At 41.7% G+C, this 21,740-nt stretch overlaps 1 protein-coding gene across 6 annotated transcripts in view; it reads left to right on the top strand.

Moving 5' to 3' along the window:
• Positions 1 to 21,740, top strand: part of Sh3kbp1 (SH3 domain containing kinase binding protein 1) — a 341,291-nt gene that overhangs the window by 44,854 nt on the left and 274,697 nt on the right. For all 6 annotated transcript variants that reach the window (XM_021188708.2, XM_029534111.1, XM_029534114.1 and 3 more), the window contains exon 2: positions 5,724 to 5,881. In XM_021188708.2, coding sequence (XP_021044367.1) covers positions 5,724 to 5,881 — 158 coding nt within the window. The remainder of the gene's footprint in view (positions 1 to 5,723; positions 5,882 to 21,740) is intronic.

Raw genomic sequence — 21,740 nt, forward strand, 5'->3', positions numbered from 1 at the left:
GTTAGCCTTGAGCCATGAAAGGAAATGACATAGGTTAGGTGCGGTGGGTTTCTAGATACTCCTGAGTGATTAGCAAGCCTGCATGCAGAGGCAAACATGTGATGCAGAGTAAAGGAGACAAAATAAAGGCAGATGGCCAGATTCTCATCCTGCTTTTAGCTTATTTGTGGGCCCAAGTGAGGAGTCATTACTTTGCAACAGAAGCAGTTTCTAAGTGTCTGTTGTAGGGACCAGTAGGATGACTCAGTGGGTAAAGGTACTTGCTGTCAAGCCTAACAATCACTGGTCCCTGGGATCCACAGAGTGGAAGGAGAGAACCAACTCTGAGAAGTTGTCCTTTGACTGCCGCATATGCACTATCACAAACAAACAGTGCTCCCTGTACCTTTGAAAAAGTGTTTTTTATATGCACAGGTGTTTTGCCTGCAAGTGTGTATGTGTACTCTGTGCATGAAGTGCCTATGGAGGCCAGAAGAGGGCATAGGTTCTCCCTGGGATTGAAGTTAAAGACAGTTGTAAGCCAACATGTAGATCCTGAAAGTCAAAGTGGGGTTCCCTAGAGTAGCAGCCGGTTCTCTTAACTGCTGAGCCATTTCTCCAGCCCCTTGTTATACTTTTATGGCACATGTTGATTCACACAAAGCCTTCATGTACTCAGTAGCCACTGTAACCTGTGCTATTACATTGGAAAGAAAAATCCTGAACCTTTGAAAGGGAGGAAGAGAGACATAGTTCATGACTTAGGAGCTCTTAACAAAGTCATGCACAGCTTTCTTACCTTAAGAGAAACCTGATATGTTAAAAAAAAAATCATCTCGACAGGAAAGGTAAAGCAAGCAGGAAGTGATTATTCATGTCACAAAAGAATTAACCACAGGTTCTTTTAAATAGCAAACTCCCTTAGTGCACTGAACAATATGACTCAATTTGCAGAAATGAGATTGGCACTTGACATTTTAGAGGTACCTTTGTTGGGCAGAAACGATCTATCAATATAAAGTGTAAGTTGCTGAGTGGTTGGATTATCAAGTCTGCATTGGGCACCTAGTGTATACCCTGGATGCTCACAGTGGCCCCCACAGAACAAACTGTGTGATTGATCCACACCCCAAGGCATTAAAAGCTCACCAGGAGGATCCACAAATCATCACTACAGCATCGGATGAACTCAGCGGCACAGCCAGAGAGAGGCCTAGGGGTTAGAGAGGCTAGGGAGGTGGTTTGAAGGTTGACAGGGACCATTTGAGGCTAGAAGGCAGGGCGGGAACATACACTTTCCTAAGGTTAAAGAGACTGTTAAGTTCTGTTTGATCTGGGAATAATTGTCTTTCAACTGGGAGTTTACTGAAAGAGTAAATGAAGAAGCAGGCAGCTTGGCAGTCTGTTGTTGAATATTATGCATTTATGTTCTCTCCATGTCCCCAGACCTGAGTGGCCAGCCTTACCATCCATAGTGGGCATCCCCTAAGGCGGGCAGGCCCTTAAGCACATGGAAAGACACCCGACAGTAGCTGTTCACTTCTTGGTAGCCATTTACTTAAAGCAGGCTACTTGTTTTCTCCCAGCTGCACCTTGCTAAATAAAGTTCAGGTAGACAGCAGGAAAACGTGACCCACTGTCTAGGAAGGAAGAAACAAGGCTGTGATCCACACTTTAGTCAAGTCTGGGGCTCCTGAAAGTTTACAGGATCTAAGTGAACCGGGAGACAGCTACCTTTGTCTTTTTATAGGGAGGCCTCCCTCTCCTGCAGGAACACCTATAACTTGAGTTCTCTCAGGTTGCCCTCCCCATCATTTTAATGTCTCTAATCAGAAAAAAAAAATTAGAGCAGAAATGTCCTTGCCTGGTCTAATGTGATGTGTTTTGGGGAGCCTGAGTTCAGGGTTTTGCATGTTGATTTGTTTTGCATGGTGCTGAGAATTGTACTTAGGATCTCATGCCATGCTGGGCAAGAGTTCTACCACTGAGCCGAATTTCCAGACCTTGTTTCTTTTTTCTTTCTTTCACTTAAAAATATTTATTTTGTGTGTATGTGCATTTGCAAATACATAGGTGTGTGCACCACATGTGTGCCTAGTACCAGAAGACTGTCTGGTCCCCTGGAACTAGAGTTAGAGACGGTTATAAGCTGTTATGTGGGTGCAAGGAATTGAACCTGGTTCCGCTGGAAGAGCAGCGAGTGCTCTTAACTACTGAGCCACCTTTCCAACTCCATGGTTTCTTTTTTTTTTTTTTAAGATTTATTTATTTATTATATGTAAGCACACTGTAGCTGTCTTCAGACACTCCAGAAGAGGGAGTCAGATCTTGTTACAGATGGTTATGAGCCACCATGGTTTCTTTTATAATAAAGAATACTATTTTTGCATCTAAAATGTTGTAAGGGATACATTTTTTAAGTGATGTCTTCTTTGTGAGGACATCAGAGTATAGGCACACACAGATGGCTATGGTACCATGGATGATACAGTCTTTTCATCGCTCCATCATCATTGGTTTATTGACCAGACTTATATGTCAGATCACTTTATATATTACTGGATGAGGAACTCTTATCTTAGGGACAGTGAGCTTTTGGGAAACAAATGAATTTTGTGTGGCCATAGAGAGTTTAGAGAAAAACAAAGCTATTTACTCCAAGGGTCAAGTACTTACTTTTGAAATTTTGTTAATCCCTGGATAGCCTGACATTTATAAGTCTATCATCATCAATTTTCTTGATGTTCATTGGTCATTTTCCTGTAAGATGTGATTGGTTTAAGCTGTAGTTCATCTCCAAATAGGACTGTCAAAGGGCTTTCTCCAGGAGCTGAAGTGGCAGCTGTACATTTTCTTGTTTACATGGCCTTGAGTTGAATAGTCTACAGTTCCTACACCATGCATATCATTTGAACTGCTTCTCCATTTAGTGAGGGTGATTTTAGTTAAAAGGGGTGAGATTCACAAGGAGGCGTAGGCACCACAGAGCTGTGGGTGCACTCCTTGCTACTGGAGCTGGTGCTTGCTCTAGCAGAGCTTGCTGGCTTGTGTTCCCTGCCCGGCACTTCTTGCTTCAATTGTCTCATAGGTTACCTTCTGCTCCTTGGAGGGCTCTGACTGGCTGACAGAGAGCAGATGAAGATGCAGGGTCACTCTGAAAGTGGCACAGTAGGGAAGTTGGCATTTTCTCTTTTTAGAGTGAATATGAAGAGGCAGTTTAACGTTTTTTTTTTTTTCAACAAGCGTCATCTCAGCGGATCCCTGAGGTGGGTGTGTCTCATATCGGAAAACATTGTCTCAGAAAATGAGCTTAACTTTCCTGCTGAGCTTCGGGTTTCCTGGGAAGATGGGCATCAAGCTATTTAATTGGGAAATGAAATAATTTAGAGTCTGGCATGTGAACAAAGGTTACTATAATCTCAGTTTCAATAGATCAATCTCTGTTTAAAGTCAACTTTAAAAAATAAATCGATATGAGGGTTTCCAAATGTTGGGTGAACTGTTGAGTCTTTTGCTTCAGACCCCACCCCACCCCCCGGAGTAGCTGGTACTATAGGAATGTGCGACTATACCTAGCTGAAAACTGGTTTTGACTTTTTTATTTGTGACACAAGGTCACAATAAGTTGAGCAGACTGGCTTTGAACTTGCTTTATAGCCCAGACAGGCACTGAATTTCACAATCCTCCTGCATCCTCCTGAGTAACTGGTGTGATAGATTCATGTCATCAGACTTAGTTGTTTTAAAATTGATTGTTATGAGGGCACATTAAAACAAATAATTCTCTCTCTCTCTCTCTCTCTCTCTCTCTCTCTCTCTCTTTTTCTCTCTCTCTGTATGTAATGTACATGGGTGTGTATATTTGTTTGAGTTCAGGTGTGTAAGTGCCATAGTGCATGCGTAGAGGTCACAGGACACCCTTGGGTGACTAACGTCAGTTTCCATTTTGTTTTGAGACAGTGCCACATCTTTGTTGTTTACTGCTGTGTATGGCCAGGCTAGTGGGCCCATGAGCTTCTAGGATATTCTCCTGTTCCTGCCTCCTGCCTTCTACCTTGTTTGGCTTTAAGTGGGTTCTGAGGACTCAAACTCAGATCTTTAGGCTTACACAGGAAGTACTTTGTCCACCAAGTAATGGCTCATTTTAACTATTAGGGACCAGGGCATGATACAGAGAAATTGGAGTGTTCCTGAATGCATACAGGAGCACATGAGAAGGCAGAAGTGGCTCTTGTATGTGTGCTTATAATCCACTTTTCCATGAATAAGTGATTTTAATAGGTTGCAAATCAACTTCATCATGAACAGATTTATGACAGGAGAATACATTAACTGATTATGTAATGAAACAACAATCTAGGAAAAGGCAGTTCTATCCTGAGTTACTGGATTAGCTTACTGGCTGGTTTAGCTGCCTTCATGAATAGCCAGCCTGGAGGACAGGCTATTCTGAACCAGAAGTGGGGTGGGAACTTCACCTCTGACAGAAATGTAAAGTCCATGTGAGGGAGACCCACTCACCTACTGACCTGTCTTGCCAAAAAAGTGATCTCAGTGTATTGAATTTGTTTTGAACCATTTGTACATTTTAGGTTTTTATTTAAGAAATCTTTTTCAAAACCAAAGTCATTAACATTTTCTCTCATGCTTTCTTAGATCCCAAAATAGGAACTCAAAGTCTCCAAAAAGAAATGACAGGGGAACGGAAGTGCTAATTACCCCATTTGATAAGTGCAGGCTCTGTGCATAAGTTGTAATATCACACTGTACCCCATTAATGTGCATGACTATTACATGTTTATAAAATGTTACAAGCAAGCCTCAAAGAAACAGATATATTTATGTTTGTAATACATATTTAACTAATTTACCTTTGCCTTTATCTGATCATAACTCATTAAGTTGCTTATTTTCCACTTGAGGTTTCTTCTAATTTTCACTCTCTTTCTTATTTATTCATTTATATGAAGTTGCAAATAGAAAAGAGACAAGTTTTGATGTTATCTTAGATTGAGGTGTCTAAAGGGATCTTGTATCTGCTCTATGAATAAGGCAACCAACCTCTGGTTAGTTTTTGCCAAATTGCATTGGTGCTTTGTCAACAAAAGAGCTGGCTTATCTGTTGCCTCCACATATACCAAGTTGTCAGACAGTCCCTTTGCCGTTAAGAAGATAGTGTAATATGGTCCAACTGTCTGTGGACTCACCTATTGAGGCAGCAGTGCTTCTGAGGTGGGCAATCTGAGACATTAGGTCAACCAGTGGTACCCTCTCTTCTATACGTGTCTTTACTATCATATGTCATCATGAAAGATAGCTATCATCTGTGTAGCATGGGAAATTATAATCCATATTTTGCACAGCCAAGGTCCAAGAATGTTAACATGGCAGGATTAGCTAGCACTGGCCAGGTAAAGAGAGGTCTAAAGACTCAATGTCTCTCATTTGTGGTCTCTGGTCTGTGCACTTGAAGAAATGATGCCGCATAAGCTATGAGTTGGGTAAGTGTTGTTAGGCCACTGTCCCAGTGTGGTTTCCCTTCTGAAGCCCCTGCTGGCCCTGACACAGAATTATAGGCTACCTTGCCTGTGTCTGACCACGACCAGTGTGCTTCGTGGTTTCTGTGCTATATAGGCTTCAGGTTAACCAAAATCAGTTTGCCTGTGGTTTTGCAGGGGATGTCGGAGCTCAGACTTGTATACCAGCTGACCCTAAGTTGCTCTTTTGTTTTCTCTTCCTTTCAGTGGAGGCCATAGTGGAGTTTGATTACCAGGCCCAGCATGATGATGAGCTGACGATCAGCGTGGGTGAGGTCATCACCAACATCAGGAAGGAGGATGGAGGCTGGTGGGAGGGGCAGATCAACGGCAGGAGAGGTTTGTTCCCTGACAACTTTGTAAGAGTGAGTACAGAGCCAAACCCTTTTTCCTGTTTCCTGTGTGGGCTTTGCTGACCAAAAGGCTGTGGGGGCCATGCACGGGGTTCTTGGGGGGTGTCAAGGGGAGCACATATAATTTTGCCCCATGTATGTGGAATATCTGTTAAGTGACTTCTTTTTAAGACCCCAAATGATCTCCCCCCAATGGTTTATCACCTTTTAGAAAATGCTGAGAAAATATAAAGCCCGTGAAGTTGTTTGGTTTATCTGCTTTAAGAGTTTGAGAAGATTGTTCCTTTTTTATATTCCATGCAAAATGGAATTTGAAACTTGGTCTTGGCCATGTACATTTGTAGCCTTCAAATCAAATGCAGAATCTAAATGATGCTTTTTACTGCTCTCTCTTCATAGACTTGCCTTCGCCATAGGAGCAGTGTTATTTCCCTTTTCTTGTTTATGTCTATGAAGCATTGAGTAGCATCTGTTTTGTTAGGAAGCTTTTGAAACCTATGCCCTCTGTCAAACTCATTTAGGGCTTCATTACAAAGGTTTCTCATTCCTGTTAATAAATGATGTGTCTCAACTGTTATAAACATTAGTGAGTTTGGGGGTTATGAAGAGGTTGCCTGTGGGAAATATTAACCGGGTCTAAAAGATCCAGTACCATAAGCTTCTGGTCCCATGCTGGAGAAGAGATAATTACCCTCCATTCATGGAGAATGGCCAGGCATGCAGCAGAGTTCTCTGTAGTACCAGACCATATTCAGGGGTGTGTCATGCCTGCGCAGAGCAGGTTGTTTGGGAAATCTTAGACCCAGAGATTAGTGTATCAAAGAGGCCCCAAGGGCTGGGTGGGAAGGCTTTATGGGGGTTGTTGGTAAAACCATGTGAAGAGCTACAAGTTTCCAGTGCTTGGGCCTCCTACCTTTACCCTGTGGGAATCTAAATGGAATAGGAGTCCAATTCAGTTTTTCTTCAGTATCTTGCCCCCAGATGGCCGTGCCAACTTCTCCTTTCCTCTGCTTTTGGTGTACAGAAAGCTGGGGAGTGAAGCAGCGTTCAGCTGGAATATGCTGATAAACCTTGCTTTGGCTTTCTGTGGTAGGAATGTGGGGACTAAGCTGGAATCAGGGCCTTCCTCCCATTCTTGGGGTAGGAAAGAACACCTTCTGGGTTATCACTGATTGGCTCTGTTGACATTGATCTAGAGGTAATTCTTATGCCTTTCCAAACACAGCTTACCACTTTGGAAAGGGACTGTTCTTGATGTTAGGCCAAACTTGAATGTGAAAGGAGAGGTTTCCCAAAGGAGAGGGGCAGTGCTTGGGGTGAAAATGAAGGAGGAAATAAGGAGGGCAGATGATGTGGCAGAGAAAGCAGAAAACCCTGGGGAGGAGAAGGAGCCTTGGGAAAGGGTGGAGGAATGTGAGAAAGAGGTAGGGCCTGGGAAAAGAGGAGGAGCATGGGAAGAAAAGACTACCTTGCGAGCTTCCATTTAGAGGGCAAGCTCTGCTCTAAAAGTGTTTAGGGTCCTTTGTTTGCTTAGTGCCCTCTGTCTTCTAACCACAGATGCATAGAAGGCATTGGGTGAACCTCTAGAATTGGTTTTGTGCTCACTCCTCATATGCTGTGAGGGGCTGTGGAAGGCAGATGGGAAGCAGGGCAGCAATTATCCAGAGGCTCGTCAGTGACACTCCTCCCTTTGGCAGTGCTGCCGAACAGAAGGTGCTTTCCCCCGTGATGTTGGGGTGATGTGATCCTTTTGGCCAGGTGGTCCTTCATTGCCTTGGCTTAGACTCAGATGCAGACCCCTGCATGTGATGGGCTTTGGCTCTGTTCCAGGGGTGCTCGAAGGTGAGACAGAAAAGAGGGTGAGCACAGGGACCTGGAGCTACTCCTTAGGGTGGCCCTGGGCTGCCTTTGTTCCTTAAGCAGAGAACTGGCTGCTCACATTCAGTCCTCTTTATCCCTTTGCTACTGTCTTAGGGGTTATCTTTACTTTATCTGCTTGAAAAATCTCTTTATTAATCTGGCCCCAGGTTGATCTGAGCATGCGATTTTCTTTTGTAAGCCCAACTCCCTCATCAGCTGCTCTGGGGATTAAATGGCACTGAACTGGCAATCATTGAGTAAGTGTGCCTTTTGTCCTGTTACCACATAAAGGGATGGCCTGCTCTTTGTCTTTCCTAATCAGTTGCCCCCCTAACTTAGTCTTGAGTCCTTGTTCGGTGAGAGGAAGTCACATTCTAGGGAGGCACTTGGCCCACCTATGGTAGATGAAGTAGAAATGTCTAGGAGCCACACCGCTTGTGGCTGTCACAATCTATGGAAACTTTGATTCTTTCAGATGGCTGAGTCTATTTTCAAGTCTTCACCCTTAGGCTTATTATTGAACACTCAGTAGGTGGATGCAAAGGAGTTTAACAACAATTCAAACTCCCGCAGTGAATTTTAAAAAGAAAATGTGTTTTTAAGCAATAACAATCATATTGGCATACATCTGCCAGTTTTGAATATTTTATTTAGCTTAAGAATTAATTTGTCTTGGATCGAATTAAGTAATCTTGTGGAGTCTCGTCATTTATTTGTGTGCCTCTGTTGATGTTATCACCATCAGATAGCTGCCTTAAGTATTTTCTCAGTTGGTTTATCAAATCCCTAGTGCCCCATTTGCGCAAACTTTCCTGAAATAACGGCATTCAGGGACTACCTTCAACTCTCCCAGTCCAGCATCTCTACCATATTCGTACTGTATTCACCCATGCCATTATTAAGAACATCTGACCCTTTGCTAGCCCAGTGTTTGCTTGTTTGTCTCCCTTTTCTTTAGTTGGTTTTACTCATTTACATTAAATAGGTCAGAAGAATCTTTTCAACTCCTTCTTCTCTTTTCCACCCTCCCTCTTTCCCCACTTCTTTTCTCAGAATCTCTCTTCTTTGATTGTTTGGAAATTTCATATAGGATATGATGTTTGGATCAAATACACTCGCCCATTTCCTCCCTGCCAAGTCCTCCCTATCTTTCCTACTGCTTCCCCCTCCCAACTTCATATATTCTGTCTTAAAAAAAAACAAAACAAAACGACAAAACCTCACAGAGTCCATTTACTACTGCCTACATGGGTCTCAGGGGCCAGATCCCTGAAGAAGACCTACTCTCCCTCAGGAGCTATCACTTGGTAATAGCTACTTAAAGAGAACTGGGACTTCATGAACTGGCCCCCATCCATGCTGCTTTTCAGACTTCCTTGATTTTGTAATGTAGTCATAGCTACTGTGAGTTCATGTGTAAAATGGTGTTGTCATATCCTACAAATACTGTTTTGTTGTAGGTGTCTACTGTCACTGGCTCTTATAGTTTTTCTGCCCTGTCTTCCCTGATGACCCCTAAGCCTTGGGGGAAGGGAATGTTTCTTAGTGTTTCTGTTGCTGTGAAGGGACACCACGACCATGGCAGTTCTCATAAAGGAAAGCATTTAATTGGGGCTGGCTATTTTTGTCCATTATTGTCATGGCGAGAAACATTGTGGCATGCAGGCAGATATGGTGCTGGTGAGGTAGCTGAGGGTTCTACATCTGGATCTGCAGACAGCAGGAAGTGACAGTGACATACTAGCCAAGCTTGAAGATCTGAGACCTCAAAGCCCACCCTCACTTCCTCCAACAAAGCCTCACCTACTCCAACAAGGCCATTCCCTATGGGCCTATGGAGGCCATTTTTATTCAAACCTCCCCAGAATGCGATAATAGCCATTCAGGGCTGAGCACTCTAGTCTCTTATCCTCTTCATGTTGATCAGTGCTACATCTCTATTAATTACCATACAGGATATATGTTTTAGGATGTTTTCCTTTATCTTGTCTCTTCAAAAAATTAATTCATTTTACAGATAATTTTTATGTAGACTAAAATGAATGTCAGCATCCATTATGATTTTTGTTTTTATATAAGAATGTACCTCTATAACCACTACCTAGATCAATACTGTTTCTGCCATCTCCCACCCCACAAACTTCTCTTGCTTTTTCCTAGACATTCCCCCCTCTCCCCAGGTGGTCAGTCTATTGTGAGAGATTAGTGTACCCATACTTGAATTGTCATGTAAGTGGGGCTGTAAGAACATGTGCTAGTTTATATGTCTTCTTTTGTGTCACAAAATTGTTGCATGTATCAATTGCCATATAGTTTACATGGTAATGAATATATCATAACTTGTCAATCCCTTTTTTTTTGGTTGATGGATATTTGGGTTGTTTCATTTGGAGATTTTTGTGGCATTCTTGTCCATGTTCTAGAAACACATGTATTAATTTCATATATATATTAACTTCATATATATATATATTAATTTCATATATATTAATTTCATACACACACACACACACATATATATATATATATATATATATATATATATATATATATAGTAGGAGTGGAATGTCACCCTTGATTTCAGCCAGTAGGCTGTTTTTTTTTCTGTCTAAAGAAGCTGGGGCATCTGTAAGGAGTGGTGATAGGTGTTATGCATGTACTTTGAGCCTCTTGTCTGCTAGTTAAGCCCAGTGAACGAATCACCCTGCATCCTGGTGAGTCTGACTGGTAAGGAAATGTGAAGCACAGAGATCAATCTCTTGGAGCTGATTTGACTGGGGGGCCAGGAACTATCAAAGACTAATCCTTATATTATTAAAAACATGCGCACAGAGAGCATGTATCTAAGCTCTGTTTGACTCATTTAATGAGGAAACCAGTGGAATAACAAAACTTGATTTACTGAGGATATGAAGAACTGATTAAAAAGTCAGTGTAATATTCAAATAAGACTGTAAAGTGAGATTCAAAACAGGTTCATGTCTTAGAGGACAATAAAACCCTAACCTTTAGAGCTATCATCTCTAGCAGAAGAGAGAGAAAAAAAGCCGATTGCCATACTGTGTTTTCTATGAGTTATTCTCTGACTTTTGTAGGGCTGTAAAATGTCCTAATAAAGTATTAGTCCAATTTATATTTCCAGGGAGCCAGATGTCCCTCCTGGGGTCTCCCTTAAGAAAATGCATTAACATAACACTAGAAGATCCCATGATCATGACCATGGGCTTTTTTTGTTTTGATTTTGTTTTGGACTAATTTCCAGGTTTGGGTATTGTTCTCATGAATTGACCATGAAAGACCATAGTATGGTTTACAATATTAGGGGAAATCTACAGTGAATCATCATAGTCATTCAATAAAGAAATCTAAGACCTTTCTAAGACCTCAACACTGCCACATAAAATCGAGGGCAGCTGTACAGGCACATGTGCGTTCATTCTTTGGATTTAATTACCAATATCGTCCTTTAAAAACCTTACTCTGAGATGGACACAACATGGTGATTTGATCATTTTGGGCACCTCTTGGCATGGGCTCCCAGGTAAAGAGAAGCAGGATGAGATGTTTTATAATTTACACGCTGAAAGCAGGAAGCTGTGGTAGGGGTTAAAAGAGTATGGTTGCTGATCTTGAAATGCATCTGACACTTCCTGTGAAGAAGCGAGCCGTTTTTCTTGGCCTGGCTCTGTCCATGGAAGTAGCTTTGTATGCCCCCTACGCCACTGTTGAAAACTCAAGTATGCTTACTTACAGTTTGCATTCTGTGCCTGCGAAGTGTAACAGTTCTCAGCTCAATTTCCCAGCTCCTTACTACTCCCTTGCTGGGTGTTTGAGCTCTGTTTTTGGCATATTCAGAGCTTTCTTTCTTTTTTTTTTTTTATTTGTGTAAAGATTGGCCAAATGCAGTCCCTAAATGAGGCAAAAAGCCAATATTCTACGTACGTGTGTCACTTTGAGACAAAGCTCAGAGTTTTGCCGCTGTTCTTGATTCAGGAAAGGCGCAGGAATCTCCTTCAACAAGTGGCATGAGGCAGACATTTCCACATTGCTCTTTCGTACTCCGCACCATTCTTGGATTCCCTTTCAAAATTTTTTGCTCTTCTTTACACTTCCCACCCAAAGGCTATATGATTCTTTTCAAGATCCCTGTTGCTTTTCAAAAAAGCAGGGGGTTTGCCAGGTGCCTTTCATTATGGGCAGAGACTTTTTTTATTTTTAGTTCTGAGGATGGAATCCAGTCTCACACATGCCAGGTAAACATTGGACCATTCGGTTCAGTCTCTTTTTGCTCACATTTGCAGTGAAGTGCCTGGGTACGTGAACTCGCATCGTAGATATTTGCTAGCTAGGATGCTAGCCAGTGGGTAAACATCAAAGGATATGAGCATAATGGAGACACCTTGAACAGAGTGCCATATTGTCACAAACATAACTTCTCTTCACAGAAAAAAATGTACAGTGCCTGGGCCATGGCCTTGGAGAGTATGTGCTAGGCACTGTCCTGCAAGGATGACTGGCAAAGGTGTTTCTGGTTAAAATGTCACTTGGGAAGTTTCTGGGTTTATTCATAGGGCTATGATTTGAACATGCTAGATAACCTGTTTTTAGGCCCTGATTGCTGGGCTGCTTTATGGAATCATGAGGGCTACATTCTATCCAAGGCTTGCTGGCTGCCTAGCGTTTCCGGTGAGACCCGAGTGCCACCTTCAAAATGTACTGAACACTTGCTCTTTGCCAGGCAGGAAGGAAGTTAAGCCCTTCATGTGCGTTATTTTATGATTTCATGAAATTGTACCATTCTACGACATAGTTACTGTTTTGATTTAGAAAAAAAAAATGCTCAGAAGAGGCAATATAGTGTATCCATATTAAGGAACTTATCCATAGCTTCAGGAGCTAGTAGTGAGCAGAGACAACTCTAGAACCCAGACAGCTAGCTCTCTAACCTGAGCCTCTAATCTGATAGCGTTATCTGGATGTCAGATGGCATTCTTCTCTGTGCTGTTACCACTGGCTGCATTGTGCTTCCTCCAGATGGGAGGAATAAAATCAGATATGAAACCTTTTAAAAAAGCAACCTTGACTGGGCATAGAAGTGCATTCCTTTAATCTCACACTCAAGAAGCAGAAGCTGGTGAATCTCTAAGTTTTAGGCCAGCCTGGTCTACATAGTAAGTTCCAGGCTATCCAGGGCCATTTAATAAGACTGACTCAAAACAAAGAAGCAAACAGTAACAAGGCAGCTTTCGTCTACTCGCAGGCCTCCTTTCTTTTCCTTACATATTCCAAAGTAAGGCAATTAGGGAAAATATTTCATTTTTATTAATTAGTATGCAAACTTGTCATTTTTCAGCGCTTAGGATGTACCCTTTAAGTGGGAGTGTGACTGTTGTTTTCTATCCTTGGGGCCCCCTGCAGCAAGCAATTCCAGCTCAAATTACATTTTCATCATTAAACACTTCATTTTCAGAAAAACTCATAAGCCTAACAACTGGCACTGTTGGAGTGACATTTCTCACAATGGCATCTAAGTAGGAAGGACCTGGAGTAATTAATGACGCATGTGATATGGAAGGGCCCATATCATTTGAAAGCTCAGGCGTCCTAACAGTTACAGTGCAAGAAAGGGTGTTGCATCTTGTGACTGGGGAAAGCTGAGACCCTAGTGAATTGTAGTCCTCCTGATTGACTTGATTATGCATAATAGAGTCTTTTATTTCCTTAATGACTAGAGTCTCAGACCCTAGCTTAGAAAGGGACTTTTAGACTATGTGTTTTAACCCCCGGCTCTCTAGCAGATCATAATCTAAACTGTCTAGGGTGTTGCCGTGACTGTTACTGGATATTAAAACTTGTGTTCTAACCAGTGCTCCTCTCTTACTTGGCAGTGCTCCATGTGTGTCACCTTGTCAGACACTTGGGGTAGAGGGAGGAGTTGGCATAATAGACTTAGCATATTTTATTTAAGTTTTGTTTTAAAACCAGTCATAGTGGTTCATATTTGTAACCCTAGCACTTGGGAAGTGGAGGCAAAAGGATCAGGAGTTTAGGATCATCCTCCACTACATAGCGAGTTGAAGTTCAAGGCCGGCTTGGGCTACGTGAGGTCCTGTCTCAAAACAAAACAGCTCAGATGATTCTGCTATCTCATAGACTTGGTCATTCATTTTATTCTGTAGCACTGATAAGGTAGCACCACCATTTATATCTATAGCTTTCCTCAAGAACCAGAATTGGTAATTTGTGACTTATATTTCTCTCTATATAATATATATATACATATATATATTGTAATATATATATATTACTAAATCATAAAGCTACTTTGTAATATATATGTATATTATATTATATATATGTATATTACAAAGTAGCTTTATGAGTGACTGGTATAATCGTAAAAAAGAAAAGTCTACAGAACATAAAGAACACAGGAATATGTAAATAACCATTCTTCTCAAGTCCACTAGAATGAATATAGTCAAACAGCAGAATCTCTGGATCAAGTCGTTAATTTTCTGCTACTCCTTACTCAGGAGTAGTAAAATAAGCAGATGTCTAGAATTGATCCCCAAGGCTCTACCCAAATCCTGACATCCTATGAATATGACATGTGATCACTTGTGATTGTGTTTTGCTGAATGGCATGGCTGATCTGAAATAGGAGGTTATCTAGCTGGGCCTAATTTATTGTATGAGCCTTTTAAGAGTTGAGAGCTCTCTGTGTATAAATGGTAGAAGGGGAAGTCACAGTAAACACTTGAGAAGGACTTTCTACTTTGAAGAAGGAGGAACAATACCCTAACCTGTACTAGCAGAGACTAGGCATCGGCTAATAGCCACAGAAGATGTTAAGGCTTCAGACCCCCAGACACAAAAATTAGATCCTGCCAAAACCCCAGGAGAGCTTGGAAATGCATTCCTTGAGCCTCCAGATAAAAATTCCTCCTGGTTGGCAGCTTGAAATGCTGTGGACAACCTAGAGTAGAGCCTGCTAGCATTTTTGACCTTCAAAGCTTCTAGAGAATAAATGTTGTTTGAAATTGTATGGTTTAAAGTACAGATAGCAATTGCTCTGAGAGAAAGTTCTTATTCCCTGCTAGTGGCCTTGTAAGTGGAGACTGACTCTTGTCATTGAGTGATATAGGGGAAACCCGTGGCAGGTCTCAGATTTCAAATACTATACAATACCTTGTTGTTAGAGTCACCGTGCCTTATATCAGGTCTCTAGAATTTATTCTCTATCCACCGACTAATAACTCTCTCTTTCTACAAGGCCGTCTTTGCTCAGGAGCTCAGAGTTAGGATGTCTGGGACCGATGGACATTTGAGCTCTACCTATACTACCGTATTACCCTCCTCTTTTAATTCTGAAGATGAAAGGCCTCTAAATAGACTACCAGTACTCCTTTTTTTTATTTTCTTTATTTACATTTTAAATGCTATCCTGGAAGTTCCCTATACCCCCCCCGCCCCTGCTCCCCTCCCCACCCACTCCCATTACTTGGCCCAGGCCTTCCCTTGTGCTGGGTCATATAAAGTTTGCAAGACCAAGGGGCTTCTATTCCCAGTGATGGCCGATTAGGCCATCTTCTGCTATATATGCAGCTAGAGACACAAGCTCAGGGGGTACAGGTTAGTTCATATTGTTGTTCCACCTATAGGGTTGCAGACCCCTTCAGTTCTTTGGGCACTTTCTCTAGCTCCTCCATTGGCGACCCTGTGTTCTATCCAATAGCTGGCTGTGAGCATCCACTTCAGTGTTTGCCAGGCACTGGCATAGCCTCACAAGAGGCCGCAATATCAGGGTCCCTTCAGCAGAATCTTGCTGGCATGAGCATTACTATCTAGGTTTGACTACCAGTACTCCTAATTCCACTGTAGCATCTGCATCTGAGAGTATCCAACTGAAAACACCAAGAGCTTCTCCAGCTTCTCAGAATGCCTTACTATTTGCATTAGTAACTATATCAACTGACTAGTATAAGCCAAACACCATTTTTGGTTGCTCTGTAAGAGAAACGGTCTTCTCATTCCTGGACACAAATTATCTAGAAATGTGTCATTTGATTTCTAAGTGTTTTGAGACTTTCCCGGTATTTTTTGACTGTTGACTTTAAGATTGATTATATTATGACCAGGGAATATAGTCTGTATGATTTCAAGTCCTTTAAACAGGTTGAGGTTATTTTATCATCATCATCATCATCATCATCATCATCATCCAAGATAAGGTCTATAAATACTTAAAAGGAATGTGTACTATGCGATGTAAGGGTGGAGTACTCTGTAACAGCCAAACAGAACCTTTTGGTTGATCATGCTGTTTAGTTTTAGATCTACACTACTTCCCACTCAATAGTTCTGGCAAGTGCTGAGGAAGTACTTAGGTTCCCAGCTGCAGTTCCAGGTTGTCTGTCTTTCATCTCACACTGCTGATTTTGCTCCTTGACTTATTTCCTAATAAGCACCCCATAAATTGAAATGATCATAAGTCAAAAAATACAGTTATTATACTTGACTTATAAAACATCAGTAACCAAGTATCCCAAAGAGGATCAATTGTTTACCCTCAGATCATTTGTCTGACTGGGAGCCTTGGCTCACTGCCACTGCTCAATCTTGTGACAGCGTATTCTGCTGCATGTCACTCTGAAAAATACCAAACTCCATGATCCGACATACAGTTTCAACAGAATTGCTATTATTTTCAAAATTGCATTAAGAAGAAAAATTGTAAGGCAAACCACTACAAATTAGGAATCCTCTGCATTTTCAAGCTCCCTTTTAATTTTAAAATTCATCATATATCATATATAAATTATATATATATACTGCACACTGATTATATTTTAGTATATTTTGCATTACGCTCTTTTGTCCCTCGCCTCTTCTACTGTTCCTAGAGTTTTGTTTTGATGTATACACATGTGGGATTGTTAGTGTTTATTATTGTACGTTTCTTAGAGAAAACTGAAGCTCTGTTAAGTCCAAAAAGAACCTGGGAACAGCCGGGCATGGTGGCGCACGCCTTTAATCCCAACACTCGGGAGGCAGAGGCAGGTGGATTTCTGAGTTCAAGGCCAGCCTGGTCTGCAAAGTGAGTTCCAGGACAGCCAGGGCTATACAGAGAAACCCTGTCTCGAAAAAACAAACAAACAAACAAACAAACAAACAAACAAACAAACAAACAAAAAGAACCTGGGAACAAATGGCTAACTTTGGTGCTGACTAGCATGCTGGTCCTTAGGTTTTTCAGTATTGCAAATAAAACATCTGTTACATAGTCCCTGCTGGCATCCTGAGGGTCTCAGCTCTTCTCACCCCACTCCCTACCATAAACTCCTCCAGCTCAAGGTCTTCCCTTCCCCAGCTTCTGATGTCTATATAACCCTGCTATTTCAGCCATATTCTCTCTTGATTTTCTTGGTTCTCTTGGGACTTCCCTCGTCTCCCTCTCCTATCTCCTTTCCCCTCTCTCCTCTCCCTCTCTTCTTCCTCTCTTGCTCTCCACCTCACCAAGGCCTGGTCCATTCTGATGGTCATGTTTAGTTCACTACTTTCTCTTCCTGTTCTGGACTCATCCCCGATGCCTCTGGCTTTATTCTCCCTCCTACTAAAATAAAATCTTGTCTTAGGATTTCCATTGCTGTGAAGAGACAGCATGACCAAGGCAACTTTTATAAAGGAAACCATTTAATTGGGGCTGGCTTACTGGTTCTGAGGTTCAGTCCATTATCATCATGGTGGGAAGCATGGCAGCATCCAGGCAACATGGTGCTGGAGAAGGAGCTGAGAGTTCTACATCTTGATCCGCAAGTAGCAAGGAGGAGACTATATTCCACACTGGGCAGAGCTTGAACACATATATGGGACCTGAAATCCCACCTCTACACTGACACACTTCCTCCAACAAGGCCACTCCTACTACAAAAGAGCCACACCTCCTAATAGTGCTATTCCCTTCGGGCCAAGCATTCAAACACAAGAGTCTGCAGGACCATTCCTATTCAAACTACCACACTTCTCAATCATCCCTTAGAGTGGTCATGTCCTCAGTTTATACAGACTCTCTCTTCTAGCTGCTAATGATTACTAATAACTCCTCAGCTAGGGGTGGGATTTCATGCCCAATCCCCCTCTCCATTGCTGGGTGTTGTGCATGTTATCACAAATGCTGTGAGTTCCTATGTGCAGCATCATGGAAGCTAGCCGGCTATTTCAGCTAAACTCACTGGCTAGTAAGCGCCCTGGTTCCACCCGCAGTTTCCCCTCACCAGCCAGTCCTAGGGCTGGAGATGTGTGCTGTCGGTCTCTGGTCTTGTGTGGACCAAGAAAACCAAGAGAGAACATGGCTAAAATAGCAGGGAATCAGAAGCTGGGGGAAGGGAAGCCCTTGAGCTGGAAGAGTGTATGGTAGAGAGTGGGGTGAAAATTGCTGAGACTTGTGTACTGGGAATCCACACTCAGGACCTCGTGCTTGCATATTTGCCTACTTGGGCCATTTCCCCAGGCCACAGAAGTCTATGGCTTTATGTGACAAATCCACTGTCTCCAATCTTTCCTTATGGGTAATGTCTTACTTGTTTTTTTCTTTGTCATTAATTTTTATAAGTTTGAGTGTGAAATTCCTTGACAAAATTTTCTTTGAGTTTATCCTGTTTAGATTCTGCAGAGTTCTTGATTCTGGAAGTTTGTCTTTTGCCAAATCTACTTAGTTTTCATACATTATTTATTTGAATTACTCTTTCCACACTTTTATTCTTCTGGAATATAAGGACACAAGGATTAGACTTTACACTGTTGTCCCATCAATGTCTGAAGCAACTTTCTCTCTGTTATTCAGACTGAATATATTTTATTGATACATTTTTAACTTCATTCTTTCTTGTGTCATGCCTAATCGATTACTGAACTTATCCAGTAGGCTTTTAAGTTGGACTATTTTTCAATTCTATACTTCCCTTTTTGCTGCTATTTTCTAAATTTTCATTTGTTTGTGTTGCTTGTTAAAGTATTTTTTGAGACATGGTCTCACCATACACTCCTCACTGGCCTAGAACTCACTATGTAGAGCTGGTTGGCCTTGAATTCACAGATTCTCCTGTCTCTGCCTTCCAAGGGCTGCCATTTAATGTATGTGCTACTATACCCAGTCAAGTATTCTTTAAAAAAATTATATATATATATATATATATATATATATATATATATATATNTGTGTGTATTTGTATATGCACATGTTGTAGCACTTCTTATGGAAGTTAAAGGATAATCTGCAAGAGTCATCTCTCATTCCACCATGTAGGAGTGGTGGTTATGTTAATTAGCTTGATGCCAATAAGCATTTCATAACATATACATACATCAAATCTTCATATTGTAATTCTTTCTATATAGTTTTCATTTGTTGGTTATATATCAATAAAACTGAAAAAAAGTAAGTGCAAAAATTGTCCAACCCTAGTAATTCCTGTCCATATCAGTGATCAGTTAGGGGTTAGAACATGGCTAAAAAAACCCCAAAAAAACAAAACAAAAAAAAACCAAAGAAGCTGAGGCTCACCATGTAAGTGCAAGCTTTCCATGTAAGACCTATTGGTGGTATAGATAGCTGCAGAGCTAACAAGCAGACTTTGGATTTCACTGTAGTTTCTTAAGTCACAAAGGGAACTGAAATAACAGATGTCCCAATCTCCCCACAAGCCTAGGAGTAACGTTCATCATCTTTGGGCCTTGAGGAAGATAAGATGAGTGGGTATAAGGAAACTTCTGAGAGGGTGCAGCTGAAGATGTGGATGCCTCGCTAGTGGGTAGTCCATGCACTAAGGATAAAGTCTTCTCAGACTTTATCTCTCTCTTTATTGTCATGCTTTTCATCAGTACCAAGTTTTTCTCCCAAAGATCAGGGGTGTGAGGGGGAGGGAGGAAGGGAGGGAGGGAGGGAGAGAGAGAGAGAGAGAGAGAGAGAGAGAGAGAGAGAGAGAGAGAGAGAGAGAGATGGGTGAGGGGGGAGGATATGATATGCTTCTGGGAGCCTGAGTACAGAAAGCAAATGTGCTCAGTTCGTAAGCTGAGAAGTTGTTCAAGCCAAACCACATCCTGCTCTGGGGTTCAGGAGCCAGGTGGTCCCAGATGGAGAAGATCCGGGGGTCCGGCGACTGTGTGAACCCTGCACTTCGTGCATGGGGATGATTTTTGTCCCCCAGGTCCCCTTCATACTGAGCTGCTCTTTTAAGGAGGCTCCCCAACTCACTGGTTACCAGTAAACACTGTGGTGCTGGGCTGCTTCCAGTTGTGGCTGTGCTGCAAAGCAGCTGCACACAGGTGGCTATGCTGCAGCTCTTGAGGAAGTACTTTGCTGGCTGTAAATAACCCACAGTCAATGGCTGAGATGACTGAGTGCAGTTGCTGTTATCAGTATGGCGGGAGCCTCTTGGAACCCAAAGATGGGCTTTTAAAAATATACTATGAAAGAAAATATATTTCAACAAGATTTTTTAAAAAAATAATGACTAAATGTACATTATGGTCATGGTTATACTAAGCCCTAATTGAAACTGGTGAAATGTTAAGTGTGAACGTATTCTAAGTTGGGCTGTGCATGTTTACATGGTTTTTCATTGTCTGCAATGTCATGAGGGTTTAGTTTCAGACTGACCAGATACAGTTCATAATAAAGAAACGCCATCCAAAAAATCAACATGGACAGATGGTAAGCAAAAGACAAATTGCAGTTGTTTAAAGCCATAAACATTATCAAGTGATAGCTGCTAAACTTCCAGTCATGCTGTGTTGTATTGGAACGCCCATGGGCACATTGGGAAGGGAGTCAGGTTGCTGCTGGCTGCTACTCTGTAATAGCTGTTGAATGGCCTGGCTCACACTCACAATTCAGTCTTTAACTATTTCCCTCAGCCGACAAGTTGTCTGTATCTCCACAGGTTTTTTTTTTTTTTTACCTTTTCTCAGCAATATTTTTGGTTGTTTCTAAAAAAATTGTTGGCAGTGCTAGGGATGGGACTCTGAGTCTGGAAGTCAGTAGGTAAGTATAAACAACTGTGCTCCATCTCCAAGTCCTCTGTCCTGCTCTTGAAATTCTAGTAATTGCCAGTTTGCCAGCTAACAAATACAGTTACCATATGAAGTCTGCATTCGTCCGTGTTAAATGGGTGATTACATCAGGCTTTTGAGGCAGGTACTATGAACTCAGAAAAATTGCTGTGTGGAGGACATCAGCTTTGTGTGGTTTCGAATGTTGAGAATCATTTTCTGTATGCATTCATATTTCTTCCAGAGACTGCACTGTTATTTAGTTCAAAAATGTCACACGACAGCAGATATCTTTGGTTCATATAATCCAGGCAATTATGGTGTGAATTCTGCTGTTGGTGGTAGTTGAAGCCTGTGTATCTCACTCCTTTTTTAGCCTCTGATTTTTTTTTTGTTAAATTCAATTTAACTCATCCTTTTATTTTAAAAACTTGAATTTGAATGGGTTCCATTAACAGATATTTAAAAATGATAATCAAGCCTAGGGTATGGCTAGCTCCAAGCTGAACACAGTCCCCAGCCCTGAAGCTGGGTAGGAAATCAATGTCAGGCTGGATGCAACTGCAATGCAGAGCTATAGCTGATTTGTAAACAGCTCTTGTATCAACATATTACAGTTGACAAGCCACAGTGAAGTGTGTGATCTTGCTATCTAAATGGCTGCCCTGATTGCAAGTCCACGTGGAGTGCATCTCCCAGGGCCATGGAGGATAATTAAAGCCACCATTGGTAGGAGGATAATTAAAGCCACCATTGGTAGATGATTACAGATTACCTCATTATAGAAAATTTAGGCCTGCATTCATTCATTTCACGGAAAGGCAAATGGCGATTCAGTTTACCCAAAACTATATTCTCTTTTTTCCAATTTTTTTATTAGATATTTTCTTCATTTACATTTCAAATGCTATCCCGAAAGTTCCCTATACCCCCCCCCGCCCCTGCTCCCCTACCCACC

The sequence above is a fragment of the Mus pahari genome, chromosome X (genome assembly GCF_900095145.1).
Source record: "Mus pahari chromosome X, PAHARI_EIJ_v1.1, whole genome shotgun sequence".
Classification (NCBI taxonomy): domain Eukaryota; kingdom Metazoa; phylum Chordata; class Mammalia; order Rodentia; family Muridae; genus Mus; species Mus pahari.